Source organism: Aythya ferina, assembly GCF_964211825.1.
Source record: "Aythya ferina genome assembly, chromosome: 8".
NCBI lineage: Eukaryota > Metazoa > Chordata > Aves > Anseriformes > Anatidae > Aythya > Aythya ferina.
In genome coordinates, this window is record NC_140304.1 from 29,837,398 (window position 1) to 29,852,287 (window position 14,890).

At 38.4% G+C, this 14,890-nt stretch overlaps 1 protein-coding gene across 20 annotated transcripts in view; it reads left to right on the plus strand.

The window, feature by feature from the left end:
• The window catches only part of FGGY (FGGY carbohydrate kinase domain containing), a 297,390-nt gene that overhangs the window by 251,583 nt on the left and 30,917 nt on the right, over positions 1–14,890 (plus strand). For 18 of the 20 annotated variants that reach the window (XR_014695699.1, XR_014695700.1, XM_084528570.1 and 15 more), the window contains 4 exons: positions 2,740–2,801; positions 7,826–7,973; positions 9,615–9,689; positions 13,288–13,408. Coding sequence is in view for 16 of the 20 variants with exons in the window: in XM_084528570.1 (XP_084384696.1) it covers positions 2,740–2,801; positions 7,826–7,973; positions 9,615–9,689; positions 13,288–13,408 (406 nt within the window). In the remaining 4 variants the exon portion in view is untranslated. The remainder of the gene's footprint in view (positions 1–2,739; positions 2,802–7,825; positions 7,974–9,614; positions 9,690–13,287; positions 13,409–14,890) is intronic. The other 2 variants (XR_014695701.1, XR_014695702.1) reach the window with 1 other exon arrangement.

Sequence of the window (14,890 nt, forward strand, 5' to 3'; positions counted from 1 at the left end):
TGTTGGCTGCTTGAGTCCTAAAGCGTCAACAAGAATTCGATGCCTGCTCAACCCCAAAAGCTTCGAAAGCTCCCCATGTGGCTCCCTGCTCGCTCAATGCTGACCAGCCCTGAGCAGCAAGGTGCCAGGATCCTGTTGAGAAACTACAGGAAGCAGGGCCCAGTCCTGCGGGTGTTCTCTGTAAGCTCATGAAACATACAGGTGGGTTTGGCCTTTCACAAATTGCAGGCATAATTGCTGTCTTACTCAGACCGAACACCGCCTACCTTTTAAAAAGCCTCGTGATGCGAGTACCTGTCCAGGAAGTAGCGGAGTCGGGCATCACTGCATTTACGCATTCCATATGAAACAATCACTGAACAAGGAACAAAAATAATCCTGGATCAGGAAGCTCAGACACACCCTAAGCAGTGAGCTATGACTTGGTGTTCCCTCCCGTGTGCGGTCCTTGGCCACGTGAGTCTTAAATTCCTGTCTGCACAGTGTCACACCTTCAGGGGGAGAGTCAGCCCTCTTCCTCCCCTCCAGCCTCCGATCCTCATCCCAGCGCCTGCCTACCCTTAGCCTCGTGGCTACAGCACTCTCTCAGTAGGTAGGATGTGTATGTGTTAAATTTTTCAGATTGAGTTGGGGCTAGAGCCGAGGTGTCCCATTTTATAGGTAACTGCTACAACCAGAAGTAACATTTAGTTACTGCTTATGACAAACCACTTCAAAAGGAAAACAGAAAATTTTGTGCATTACTTTGTAGGAACACTTTGAAAGATGTCTCTATGCATTTAACCCAAAGTGGGTGGAGACATTAAACTAAGCTCTAGAGAGGATATAGCAAGTCAGTGTTCTCTGTTAGCTGGCATATGGTTGTTCCCCACTGAAAATGTACTTTGAGCTTTATGTTAGGGCATTTCAAAAATTTTCAGCAATTATTGGATTCCATTCTAGTACCGGAGAACAAGGTGCTCCTGAGTCATTTAAGAAATTGCTGGAAAAATGTATATTCTTGTTAGGATGCATAGAAGAAGTCAACTGTAGTAATATTATATTAGGTATATTAGGGAAGCTATCTTACTGAAACATTCTTAGAATCTTTCATGTGGTTTTGTTGAGGTTGTATGTACAGCAAACACATGGGGAGCCACAGGAAGAAATAGTCTGTGCACACTATCATGGAGGATAGACCACATTCAGCATCACTGCAATTTTAAAGCTATAGTCTTTGTAAGCTTCTGCTTTCTCAAGCTTTTACCATCTGGACATGTTTTGGGATTCTTTTCACTGCTTGGCCTATGCCCAAAGGTGAATTATTTTAGAGCTATCTGTTGAATTTAAAATGCTTCCCTTTAAAAATCTGTGATTATTTTTTATTGATATAGCTATGAAAAAGTCTGCTGGATTTTGAACATTGGTTCACATAGAGTCCAAATGAAGAACTGAAAACTCTGATTGCTTTGAAAAAATTTGTGTATTGATTAGTTGGATTTTTGCATTGGACTTTCAAAATTTACAGAAAGAAAGATATTGCGTAAGAGATGAAGGATGTCATGATATCATTACAAACTGAATGATAATTCAGTTAATAAACTGAATGAAATATAAAGAATAGCAGAAAAGAGTTTCTGTATGCAACCCTCATGTGGCCATGTCTTGAATTCAGGGCATTTAAATATCTAACTTTATAACTACTGTAACATTTTTGTGTAAAGTGTTTTCATAGCGCATGCATACATATGATACTTATTTATAGATTTGTTTCTGAATTTATGAGCTGCTCCTGTGTTCTACGGAGATTATTCAATATTGCAAATATCAGGCCAAAGCTTTGTTTCTAATGCATGTGCATGTTTGAGTTTTGTCTTTGATGTAAATCTCAGAAGGAACAGGCATACGTTATTTTTATTTCTACATTCAGATGCATATGCTTCATTATAAAAATTTTGCTACACTGGTTAAGGCCTAAACTCATACAGTGAAAAATGAGGTACCTAATGTTGTTTGCTGCCAGTAGGTATTACCAAACATAGTCGGTGCAGTTGAGTAGCTTTAGTTTTGCTTCCTTAGCTTTTATGGTCACTCTGATGGAATATTATAAAAAGGCTGAATTATAAAAACCTGCTGAATTAGTCTTAAAAGTCTATGTACTTCTACCTGATACTTTATTTTGTGAATAACGATAGCCATCCTGGAGTTGAGGAATGTTTTAAAATTTAGTATAGGCAGAGCCTGTATTGAGCTTTTTATAGCAATAATTGCTTGTAGGGGAAACATTTTGTTTCCTGCAATGAGCATATGGAGCATGTATCAGGATGACAATACACCTTGTGTTTTATCTTAACAGTGTGATATAGAAAGATGTAGGGATTTCAGCCAAGAAGATGCTCCTGGTAGAATTCCAGTGAGGGTATGCACTCAAGCAAGAGGAGAGATTAGAGGACATATTCTCAAATATTGTTGGACAGGAAAAAAAATCCATCCTTTCAGCTTGCTGTTCTGACTCAGGAGCGATATGCTTATATGTTGCCTTTTTTTGCTATACAGTTGTTTTTATTTACTGTTCTTAAGCCAAATTGTGAATCCAGTAATGTCAGTGGGAGTTTTGCCATCGGCTTCATGAGGATTTAATACCTCATAAGTAATTTAGAAGCTCTTGTCTTTTTAAAGTTATAAAACTGCATTGTGCGTTTCCAGGACTGAATTTTTAAGAGGTATTCATTCCATAAATGTTGTTTTCCTCTTTTTCAGATAGAGCATGTGGTCCGAGGCCATGTTGCCTTCCCGGAATTACAATCAAAAGCCGCAGCCAGGTCACTGTTCTTATTTCTTTGTAACTTGCCTGCCTCACCAGTTGATGATACACTCTATTCCCAGCACTGAGAAACTGCAGTGCTCTACACATATTCTGGAACACAAGAATCAACAGAGCGATACTGGTTTGGAAGTATTTACAAAGGCTTCCCAGGTGATTGCTCAGAGCTCAGAGCTTTAACCTCCCCTCGGATACCTTCAGGGTATCTAGGTGGTGATACCAACTTCCTCCTTTTCAGCGTATTTTGTATCCAACCCAGCATATTTCTTGGTAGCGAAGCATCAGCACTGTTCAGCAGAGCATCTTGAGCTAATGATGTGTCTTTATTTGACATACGGAGCTCTATGGATGAGATAGGGCTTAATTAGAAATAGTTTATTAAATACTTTTTGAACAGTCATGTGAAGGAAGGTATAGCCATGGTATGAAACTCCTGCATGACAGCAAAAATAGAACACAGAAAGCCAGGATAAATTTTCAGTCAAAACTTAATCTGTAGGAGAGATTCGCATGGAGTTCCAGGATTCCTTGAGCATGCGAATATGAGAGATGTAGAATTTTAGTTTGGTCTGCTTTAGAAGTGGTTGAGGACAGTTCAGATGCTTCTGTTGGATCTGAACGTTCTGAGACTATTTTGGCTTGGGTTCCTTTTAATATGGTTCACAGCACTCCCATAGAGATTTTAGCTGAACAATTCGGCACATTGGATGAAAAATTGATTCTCTCTTTAATTTCTTTTTCTTCCTTGGACCAAAGAAGGAAACAGAAAATTTTCCCTTTTATCTCCAGTTTATCACTCTGGTCTAAAAGACAAGTGACAGTCCTGAGATATGTATTAAAATTCATGTAGTTACTTTCAGCCCTCCCTGGGGAGATAAAGGTACCTGGTTTCTCTGGATGACCCTTTGATGCTTTATAATGTTCAGTGTCTTATTTGTTTGCTAAGAACTTGACCAGAATTCCCAGAAATCTATTGGACTTCATTCAGTATGGAATAGATTCATGCTTCCTAGAATTCTCTTTGTTGTTCTTAAAAAAAGAAAATGGGGAAACAAATGTATCTCTGTGTTGGAATAACGATTGATCTGGACTGCTTGTGGGGTGTTTTTTTCCAAAATGTTAGTTTCCAGGCCATTTTTCCTGAACCCCCATATGAAGCACAAGCTTAAGACAAAGAATTAGTTTGGTCTCTAATGCCAGGAGAAACCATTTTATGTGTGTTGCAAAAAAATGAGTATGCAGTTGCCTGCTTGTCTATATTGGGGTCTGACACTGACTGACCACAATTAATTTCATAGTGCTAAGAGTTTAGATTGTGATCTGGATAGGCCACTAAATACAGAATATCGGGAAGAGAAAGCCATGTTATCTGAGGTTGTGGTATCATAACTTTGGATTTGAGTCTTCTGCGGTAAGTAAAACTGTTAAAGAGAACATTGATAAAAAGATTGTAATATTTTATTAAAAGGATTATAAAATTTTTATAAATATTAATTTGTTCAATGTATTTTTATAATGCTTTCCAGATATTACACTACTAATGAAATGTTTTGATTGCTACAAACTTAGTAAACCAGTTTCTTATTAATTCTGCCATCCCCTTTCTCCCTCTCCTTCTCAAATATTTGTAAAATTTCGGTAATTCCATTTGAATCAACAAAAAACAGGAACTTATTTTTCTCCATATTTGTTTCCTTCTACATACTGAACACAAACTGTAGCCTTATATCAGGGACTATAGCAGTAGCTGTACAAGTGTGATGCATTTTTTTTCGCGAACACTGTTGGCCCAGACTTCGGACTGTGTTTACTTGCATTAAGTCATATACTTAATGAGAACATAGTGTCTCGTTTGGAGGATTGTTGACGATGGTCATAAATTACATGCCTGGAAATCTCAGCAGAATATTTCAGAGTCTCTCTTTTTATTATATTATATTTAGTATATTCTTGGTGTAGAAATTTTTATCTGTCCCGCAATTGCGAAGGGTCACTGAAAGAAAACAAATTCCATGCTTCATGTGCAATTGCTTGTTCCCTTTACTTCCCAAGCAAGGTGCAACACTGGGAAGAGTTGAGCTGGTTTTGTAGTGACAAGCACATGTCTATCTGGATACTTCAAAGAAAAACATCCAAGGTGAAAAATATGTGCCTCTTTTTTTGCGGCCTACTTCTGCCTTCCCAAGCCTGTCTTCCAAGCCTTCCTCTCAGGCTCCCAACACTGAGTAAGTAGGCTCAGCAGTGTCAAACTGCCTGCTGAGCAGCTGGCCTCAGAAACCACACTGTGCAGATTTCTGTTCCTTTGCATATACCAGCAGCAAGAGTTTGCATGCTGCATTTATCATTGTTTCAGCTGATTTGTGGTAACTTGTTAGGGCGTGAGTGGCTTAGATGCGCTTGCCAGAAACCAGCTCCCGATGACCACTTGTGCTGAAGACCAGTCTTGTGCAACCCTCCCAGTCCTATTCCCATGTTCTCTTTTCCCTTCTTTTACTGGAAATGGAGAGGGTTGAGTTACATGAGGATTGTCCGGACAGCTGTAAATTTAGCAGTTGGTCTAACTAATTGACATACTCGGTGAACATCAAAGCTTCTTTTTTTTTCCCTGCAGTTCACTGAGTTGCAGAAATTTCTGTGTAGATAACACATTTGGTCTTCACTCCATATATTGTGTAGGTCTGACATCTACCCATCACATATGGTAAAATCCAGTATGTGTAGTCTAGAGTAGGAAATCAAAGAAATAACACCATCATTTACACTTTAAAATTTAAATACTTACGTTCCCTAAAATCACAGTTTCTAATCTTCTGGTGGAAAAAGGGTCTGTTTGACATCAAAGATTATGTGCCTTTTGATGTTGAGCTCTGTTTGTCAAGTGCTTCGTTTTGGGACAGAATTTGCTTTCCTTCCTTGATGCCATTTCCCCATCTAATGGCTTCTGAAAAAAAAAGCAGTGAAGTAACACACAATATCTGTCAGCTGTTCTGGTATCTTTCAAGCAGAACATTGTAATATTTGGCAGTTTTCTGTATGTGTAGATTTTTGTAGCCTTTTTTGTAGATTTGAAAATCTAAAATTTCTAGATTTTTTCCTCAAAGATACATGCTGACACTTTCCAGGATTATTAAACAGATTAAATACCAAACTTTGTTGCTTTTTGAAATCATGCCCCTAATAAGAACATAACCCCGGGCAAACTTGTATTGATTTCTTGTTCTTCACTTTCAATATAGTTCCTTTTTAAGAGCAGTAGCTTGTGCCTAGCTCTGCAAACCAGCTCCAGCTGCTGCTGATACCATCTCCTGGAACTGGATAGAAAAAGCTTCAGAGAGCTCATGGCGTAATACTGCAGGCTTGGTAGAAACTGGAGTAGCAGGAAATTAAGGACTTTGCCAATCACTCAGACTCGAACCCACATCTATATATAGATAAAAAGAGAAAAAGGTGTGAAAAAGTGTAATTCCAAGGTTATCTGGATCCTAAGCATAACTGACTGAATTTCAGCTTGTTTTGTGCAGCCCTTGTGTTCTGGTTGTGTCAGAGTGGCACGAATGGCTAACCCTTGCGAGAATAATCAAGCAGCATGGAGATCAGATGGAAGCTGGAATTTCTAGTGGGTTTCTGGTTGAGTGAAGCTTTCCTTTCTTTTTCTTCTCAATGGTCAGACCTTGGATTAGACTGGAAATACAATGACTTTGTCCTTACACATACTGCATATAGCGCAGTCTTTAGGGATGTAGAAAGTAAGGCCACCTCTACACAAGGGGGAAAAAAAAAGGAAAGGAAAAAGAAAGAAAAAAAAGACTGTGACCTCAAAATTATCATCATTCAGGTCCAGGAAGACACATAAAGCACATTTAAAAGTATGTGAATAATGATGTGAATTAGTTATTTTAATGTCTTCCAAGTGTACTTCAGTTTGAATGATATCCTCTGATAGCATACACATGGTAAGGTATAATTGAAAAAACATGTAGCTGAATGGTTGAATGCAAAGTATAAATATACAGCTGCTAGCAGGTCAGAAGTCAAACTAGTAAAGCATATGCCAAATTCCCTTAGGGATCTCATTAGTGTGTGATTGAATATACATGTAGAGGCTAAATGACTATCACTGTTTGGGTCTACAGTGGATGAGACAATGACTAATCAATTGTAATTAGGGTTAGATGTATTATTGACCCACATGTCTAGAATTAAATGCCCCACTTGGAGATTTCCAAGGAGTTGAAAAATATATACGAATCTGTTTATGATAGTATGAGTGTTTGAAAAAATATTCTGAGCATAATTGCAACATTTTTTAAATGGAATGTCACTAGAGCTGTTGCAAGCCAAAGCATTGAAGAATTCACTGTTAGTCCTAAGATTTCTGGTCGTCCAGGAAAATGTCTGGTGAATGTTGTGGAGCTGGGTGTAGTATCTCAACTTAGATACAATCATATTTAGGCCCATGTTCGGCTCCTCCCTAAAATAGCAGCCACTTGCTTTCTCTCCTCCACCCTTAGTGCTGCATTTTAATCATAACACATACTGAAATAATTATGGTTTAAAAAAGGAAAGCTGAAAGCCTAGTGCTATTGATTAATTGGAGAAATTTTTAAACATGCGTAACTCTCGGCTTTCTTTTCTCCAACTTTCTCTTTCACAGTGTCAGCACCTTTCTGTTACAGACAAGCAGCATCAAAGCCCAAAATATCAGACTACTTGGTCTCGACTAGGGGCCCGTAGGAGATAATGTACAAACTTGAGATCACAAACTTCTAGTATCTTCCCTTATCCTACAGACCTGAGGAATTTGGATCATCTGCTGGATGGGCATGGAGAAAGGCATCCCCACTGCCTGCACTCTGCAATGCCATGAGCTTGGCAAGCAGAGACTTTTGTCTTTCTCCCCCTTTGTTTTACTTTTGGGATTTGGGATTCTTTGATGGGTTTTCTGCATTTGATAGTAGTACAAATGTTTTATGTTTGATGAATAACCTCCCCCACTTTTTTTCCAACTTGTTTTTCTTCTAGAGCTCAAAGTATATATACATACTTGAACAGTCACCTGGATCTGATTAAGAAATCCTTGCCTGTGGGTTTCCTCACTGTTGATTTACATGTTTGGCCAGATTTCCATGGTAACAGATCTCCCTTAACAGATCTGACACTAAAGGGCATGGTAAGAAACAGCCTGTCTTTGCAAAGAGGTCAATACAGGGTAAAAAAAAAAAATCTGGAAGAAGCTTTTTTTTCAATTTTGAACATACTCCTCCTCAGTTATTTAAACTATCCCATAGGATTTGGGTTTCTTGCTGTATTTTGAAGTGTGCTTATGTTTCAGTAGAAAACCAGAGATCATTATAGTTCAGATATCACTACAGCCACATTTATTTTCTAAAAATGAGTGTGTCTCCCAGTATCTTTCCCAGGAATCATACTTCAGAACACTGACTAGCAGTGCTCACACTTGTTACCTCACCTCCCTACCTGATTTCGCATCTCTGCTGTGATGAATTTTAGCACAAATTTGAGTATACCTACCTGGGAAATGAATGAAATGTTCTCTTGAGAGATTGCTTAATTAAAGAAGATAAATGTTCTGTAAAGGTATTTTATTAGAGTTGCTGGGTGGCAAATTTCAACAGAAACTGAAAAGCTCCTCTGCTTTTTGTTAAAAATGGGCATAGATGGTAAAAAATATGCAGGCACCGTGCTTCATACGTTTTTGTTCAAAGCTAAACCCAATCTTCTGTGGTTTTAAAAATGCTACTTTTGGAACTCAGGGGGCTTGAAATGTTGTGTTCTGCATGAGGAAATTTTCAGAGCACTGCAGTCTGGAACCAGAGAGATTCTTTGCTGGGGAGCTTTTCAGCTGCAATTTAAACATTTGGATGTTTCTTTTTACTGAACATCAGAGTGGTAGATAGGCTAGGTAATAGGCCAGGATGTTACTGTGCAGGGTCGTAACAGAAAGCTGTCATAAGGGCATAATTGGATGGTATCAAAATGCCTGGTGATTAATGCAAAAACATAAGTCAAAATGTCATCTTGTCCTTGAAGTGAGTATCTCAAGCTACTTTCCAGCATCAAAATTTGCTGTATTTGAGGTTGAGCTGTGAAAGGGTAGTTGTAAGCACTGCCACATATTTTAAACTACAAACAGGGGAAACATTAAAAAATACAGATAGCTTACGTATTTGTGTGGTCCTATTATACCTGCATTGTTTTATGGAAGAGCCATAGCCTTCAGCAGAATTAGAATTTCCCTTGGTACGATGGCGCTACACAAATATTGGTAATAGCAGTGCATTTTCTCTGCCACATTTATCGCTGTACTCAGGTCTTGCCTATGCTGATATTAATCCAGAGTAACTACAGTGCAATATTGATTTATGTCAGAGTAAAGGAGGTTAAGATATGGTCTTTAATTATTAATTGTCTTTCAGCGTTAGGGTGCTTGGAAAGGAGAGGGAGAAGTGCTTTTAAAAACTTATTTTTATGTAATAGCATTTTCATATTATTACATTAAATACATTCACAAGCAATGTCTGAGTCATAACATAAAACTGTCAGAGTTAATCTATCTCTAATCCCACACAATATGCTGTTTGTTCTTTATTTCTTTGCAAGGGCAAGAGCAATTTATGTGGTTCTTCCCCAGATCAGGAATAACATGTTTAACATAATATTATGTGTATAGCTTACAAAAATAGGGCTTAGAATTAGCACTTAAACTTGTTACAACAAGAAACCATAGAAAATAAAGAGTTTTACCTTGGCTGGATTTGTAATTTTATTTATTTTTTTGATCTTTGCACAGGTTGTTGGACTAACATTGTCTCGGGGTCTGGATGAACTTGCCCTTATCTACTTGGCCACGATTCAAGCCATTGCTGTAAGCCATTTTACGTGCATAAAAGAATAAATGAATTGTCTCATGTTCTGTAGCGATCATTCCCTTCTGCTAAACAGATTTCTAATAATAGCTGAATTCACTTAATGGACTTCTTAAAGGAGCAAGATACTGTTTACCCCCATTGGTGAGGGCTCCCTGCTGTATGAGACAGAGTGTGGAGAGCGTGTTCCCCTAAAAAGTTTTTGTATGACAATTCAGAGCCTTTGTGTCTGATGCAGATGTGAGGAAAGAGGCTGATAATTTAAGGGGCAGTGTTGACATCGTGGGCGTGGAACTTGCTTTCCCCTAAGATGCCTGACTTTCAAATTGTTCCTAAATCTGTGGATTTGCCTGTGTTGCCTGGTCAATGAGCCAGAACTGCACTGCAGCAAGTTGGAGTGGGTCAGTGGTTCAGCTGGTAGCTCTCCTGACTGAATGGACCAGATCTCATTCCTCCCTTGTTGCAAGGCAAGCAGTTGTCTCGTACATGGCATTTCCAGTCTGTGGCTGTGTTTCTGTAAAAGCAGATGAGAGACGATCATTACGAGAACATAGATACTTGCTAACATGCAGAGATGGGTAATTTTATTGAAATACTTTTATTTCTGCCATAGATGAGAGACTTTCTGGAACCCACAATTTCCAGTTCACGAGAAATTCTATTTTGAAATGTAAACCTGGGTCAAAGAAGTTGTTTTGAAACACTGGTGCAGGGGATTTGCAATGAGGCGTGCTATCCCTAGGCATTCGGTGACTGCAGCTGACATTCCTTTGACATCCTTTTTGTGATAAAAAAAAAAAAAAAAAAAAAAAAAAAAAAAAAAAAAAAAAGCTTGTTGAACTTGAGGTGTTTTTGCAAAACATTAACAGTTTGATGAATTGGGGAGTTTTCCTGACAAAACTCTGTTCGCTTGGAAAACTTCCAAACTCCTCTACTGGTTAAACAACAACTTTGCTAGGCTGGGTCAGCCATCTGGGATGGAGGGTGGGCGGCTGCTGTAAATTTACTGTGAATTGTACATCTTGTGTGTTAACCCTCCATCTTCAGCAAATAACGTGAGTCTGGGATTGATTGTTGTCAGTTTTGATCCTTTTAAATCTAGCTTGGTTTACCTGATGCTTCGGTATAATCCCCCAATTTTAATAAGAATGTGTAGGAGAGTTTAAACAATGCCAGCCACTGATACTGCCTTGAAAGAAACTGAAAACAAAACTTCCCAGTATCGAACAGGTGCTCAGGTATTGTACTGTGCTAACGAGGTGGAAACCTTCTCTGCTGGAAATCCTGGGAAAGTCACCTATTATCTCATTGTGCGATACAACTCACGTTTTATTGTAAAACACGAACACCGTGTTTGACTCAAAATTCAGCATCTGTAGATCATTTTGATACTTAATTGCATTGATCATGAGATTTAATATAAAAAGGTCATACGCTGCTTTTCATTGTAAGTTCACAGAAATTGATTTTTCTGTAAACACTACCGAAACGGTAACTAGAAAGTAGACAGAAGTAGACTTGGTTTTCATTTGATACATGTACTAACTGCTGATGTGATACCTGAGAAATTTAATTTTACTCCAAATTTTGGCTTTGTTTTGCTGAAGGAAATAGTTCTTGCTCAGGACAGCCCCAGTCCCGTACCGTTAGCTGTCTTCAATGGGTGCAAGATAGGCTTTAAACCCAAGCAAAAATCTTGTAAAAAGTGTAGGCCTGCCCACAGAATGTTAATCTTTAGTTTTCTTTTCAGCAGGAGACGCTTTTTTCTTTTTTATATAAAATTTGCATTTGAAGCCCCTCAATTTGCATTTTTTCCAATCCAGGATTAAATTAGTTCCCCCCACGGTGAAATAAGTCTGGCTTTAATTTAAATTGCTCTGTGAATACAATTTTCCAGGCAGGTAAACACAAAATAATTTTCACAGCATTTCTCAGGGTCTTTGGCATGTGTATGTTGTGAGAGAAGTTGTTCATAAATTTGAATTTCAGAAGTAGTGGAGGAGAATATCCTTGCAGCTATACATCCCAAAACGCGATGCAACAGTTAGACCAACGAGAACATGATCAGAGATATAATTGTGGCCGTCAAGCCAGTTCGGAGGAGACAGACTCTTTCTTGAGTAGTTTATTTTTCCATAATTAAAATTGCGGCTGTGTGATTTGGAAATTAGCCCTCTGTGTCAATAGGGAAGTGATGGATTTAGTCAGCTGGTGTTGCGGCTGCTGAAGTTCCTCATAACCACTCGCCTTAAAAACCAAAATATATTTGAAGACCTGTCCTGCGTTGTGCCAGTCATTCACAGTAAATGTCTCAAGTCTGATGAAACTCTGCTAGTTTCAATTTTCAGTAGCTTTTATTTAAGAGGAATTTATTGCAGGCTGCAGACCTCTTAGTGAACTCGCATCACAGCATAAAGAAAACCTGGTTATAAAGAAAACTTTATGCTATAACAGTTTGTGAAAACTTAACCAGGAGGAGTCTTCATACCAACAGTCAGTTTGGGTAAAATTTTGGCTTGAATTTGGCGTTTTGTCAAGTTTCTACTTCAAAATTAACTTCCAGGGTATTATAAAAAGCCGAGAACTTGGGGAGACAAACAGTTTGTAAGAGAAACTGAAAATGTTCTTGTAAGAGGAAAAAGGGAGAGGGGTTGACTTCGGTGAATAGTGGGAGGCAAGCAAAGCAAGCCTGAAAAGCAAAGATATTTTTTAAATGGCAAAGTGTTTGCTTTCATTGTTCACCGAGCACAACACTGAAATCGTCTAATTTGAGTTTCTCAGAATGGAGAATTCTAAATGAGAAGTTTAAAAATATACTCACATTTTAGACATGTTTCAATTAATCCAGACATGAAATGGAACATTTTGTTTTGCTAAGGGCAAAGGCCAAGAGAAATAGTTAAGCCAATAGAAAATTCTTCAGGTTTTCCTTTTTGCTGAAAAGACAGAAAATACAGGTTTTTCATTTGCCCTTATTTTTTTCTTCTGTTTTGCCATTTGGCTCCAGAATTGAAATCTCTGTATTGAGGGTGATTTTCAGATGCTTTTTTACAAATAGGCATTTTGGTGAGAACGTCTTTGCCATGTAGGGTTTAGTTCTGGGTCTGGAAATGTTTTCTATACTCTGCTGCTCATGGTCACCACCAGCTGCTTATCAGTGCCGTCAGTTTTTCCTGGTGCCCGTTTCTGTCTCTCTCTTACTCGCTGCCTTCGCCCTTGTAGGTACTTCCCTGTAAGCCCCTTTTCCCTGTGCCACTGTAGACTGGCTGTTCCCTTCTTCAGCCATCCCAAGGAGGTAGTATGATACGTAGTGCCTGTGTACTTCCCAATTCTTGGTGCCATCTGTTTGATTTTTTATTGTTCTTAATTACGATTTCGTTTACTGGATAAAGCTAAGCCGAGTCCATGCCCCTACAGATCTCTTCCCAGCCTCAGGTTACTGCTAGGGACATTTAGTATCTGCACATTTCAGTCCTACACATTGTCCTGAACATTGTTTTTTAAGATCTGTTCCTGTGGTTGTTCTCCTGTGCTCATTTGTTGTGTTTTTTTTTTTTATTATTATTATTTTTTTATTTTATTTTTCCCTTTTTGAAGTTAGGAACAAGACATATTTTGGAAACTATGCAGGCTGCAGGGCATCATCTCAACACCCTATTTCTGTGTGGTGGGCTGAGCAAGAACCCTCTCTTTGTGCAGATGCACGCTGACATTACTGGTAAGTTAGAGGAAGTGTGGGGAAAGGAGTGTAAACTATTTTATTATTTTAGGTGGCTAAGTACTTTGTCTTTGGAAAAATAAATACTTTCTTTATATAGAACTGTATTTTGCTGGTTGGCCAAAAATATTGTAATGAAATGTTACTTCCTGCACAATTGGACTTCCTGAAATTTAATGATACTCGAATAACACAGAGATGTGGTGCAAACAAAACTCCATAATTCATATTGTTAGAAATCAGCCTTCTGGAGAGTCCTCCAGCACGATGTCCAATTTGTGGATCTTAGCCTTAAAGACTTTTTAAGAAAGTGTGATAGAATTAAAAAGAAAAAAAAAAAAACAAAACAAAAAACAACAACAACTGTTTGGAATTTTTAAAACTAATAGGTATAAATTACATGTCCAGGATGTTTTTCACTATCAGATTTTTATAAATCTATTCTAACCATTCTATAGAAGTTATTCATTTCAGACGGATTACAGGAACTTAATTAGATGAGGAGACTGTACAGTACACTTGGAGAGGGTGTTTTATGTGAGAAGTGTTTCATTTCTAGTAAAACCTCTACCAGGTTCATCCTATTTGAATTCTGTGGAGCTTCCTGTTCATGCTCATGCTGGATGTTATCCATTATGTAGAACTGTCCCTTTCCAAATTGTCCATGTCTTTATCATTAGTATAGTTTAGGGGACAGTTTTTGGGTCCTTGCTCCTGCATGGTGTTCCATGTGATTTTATAGAACTGATGGATGAAGGGTCCTGGGTATGGTTCATTCCAAGAGGAGGTCTCAGGCTTGCCCAGTACTTCTCATCTCCCCTTAGCCTCTGTGTATTGGACATCTTAGCACACCTGTGAGTCAGTTGAATATACTTTAAAGGATGTGGAAAAAATAACAAAATTTAGTTTGAAGGGCTTCAGAGGAATTTTGAGTGATGTGTGTTTTGGGTATACATGTATTTCAAATTAAGACCAGTTGAGCTGTCATGGCTAACGTTGTAATGCTCAGATTTGGGGCAGTTGGTTTGCGATCTGACTTGCTCTAACACCAAACCATACTTCATAACATTGCTGCAGGAGGGAAGATAAAAATAGGCTTTAAGTACGTAGCTAGGATGAAAACAGAAATGGAGAAGCAAAAAGTGTAATGCCTATTGACCTTAACATTCACTAAGTGCTTTGTAGTCAGAGTGACACTCAGAAAAACAATGTTATCAGGTGCATACCTTTCCCTACATGGCTGGAGTGTTTTAGGTGAATTTCAGCATGTGAAGTTTGGGATGCTGGTTCCTGATGCGTAAAATAAAAGATCAGTGAAAAGGTATTCTGATTAAAATGTAATCAGGAGTTCTTTGACTGTAACTAATGGCCAAGTACAATCCAGTACAAAAAGGCCTTTTTGCAGTCTGGAATTCTCCCCCATTTGTAAAATCTGTGACTGACAAGAGATGTCAGAGTTCATCTAACTGAAATGCTCTTGGT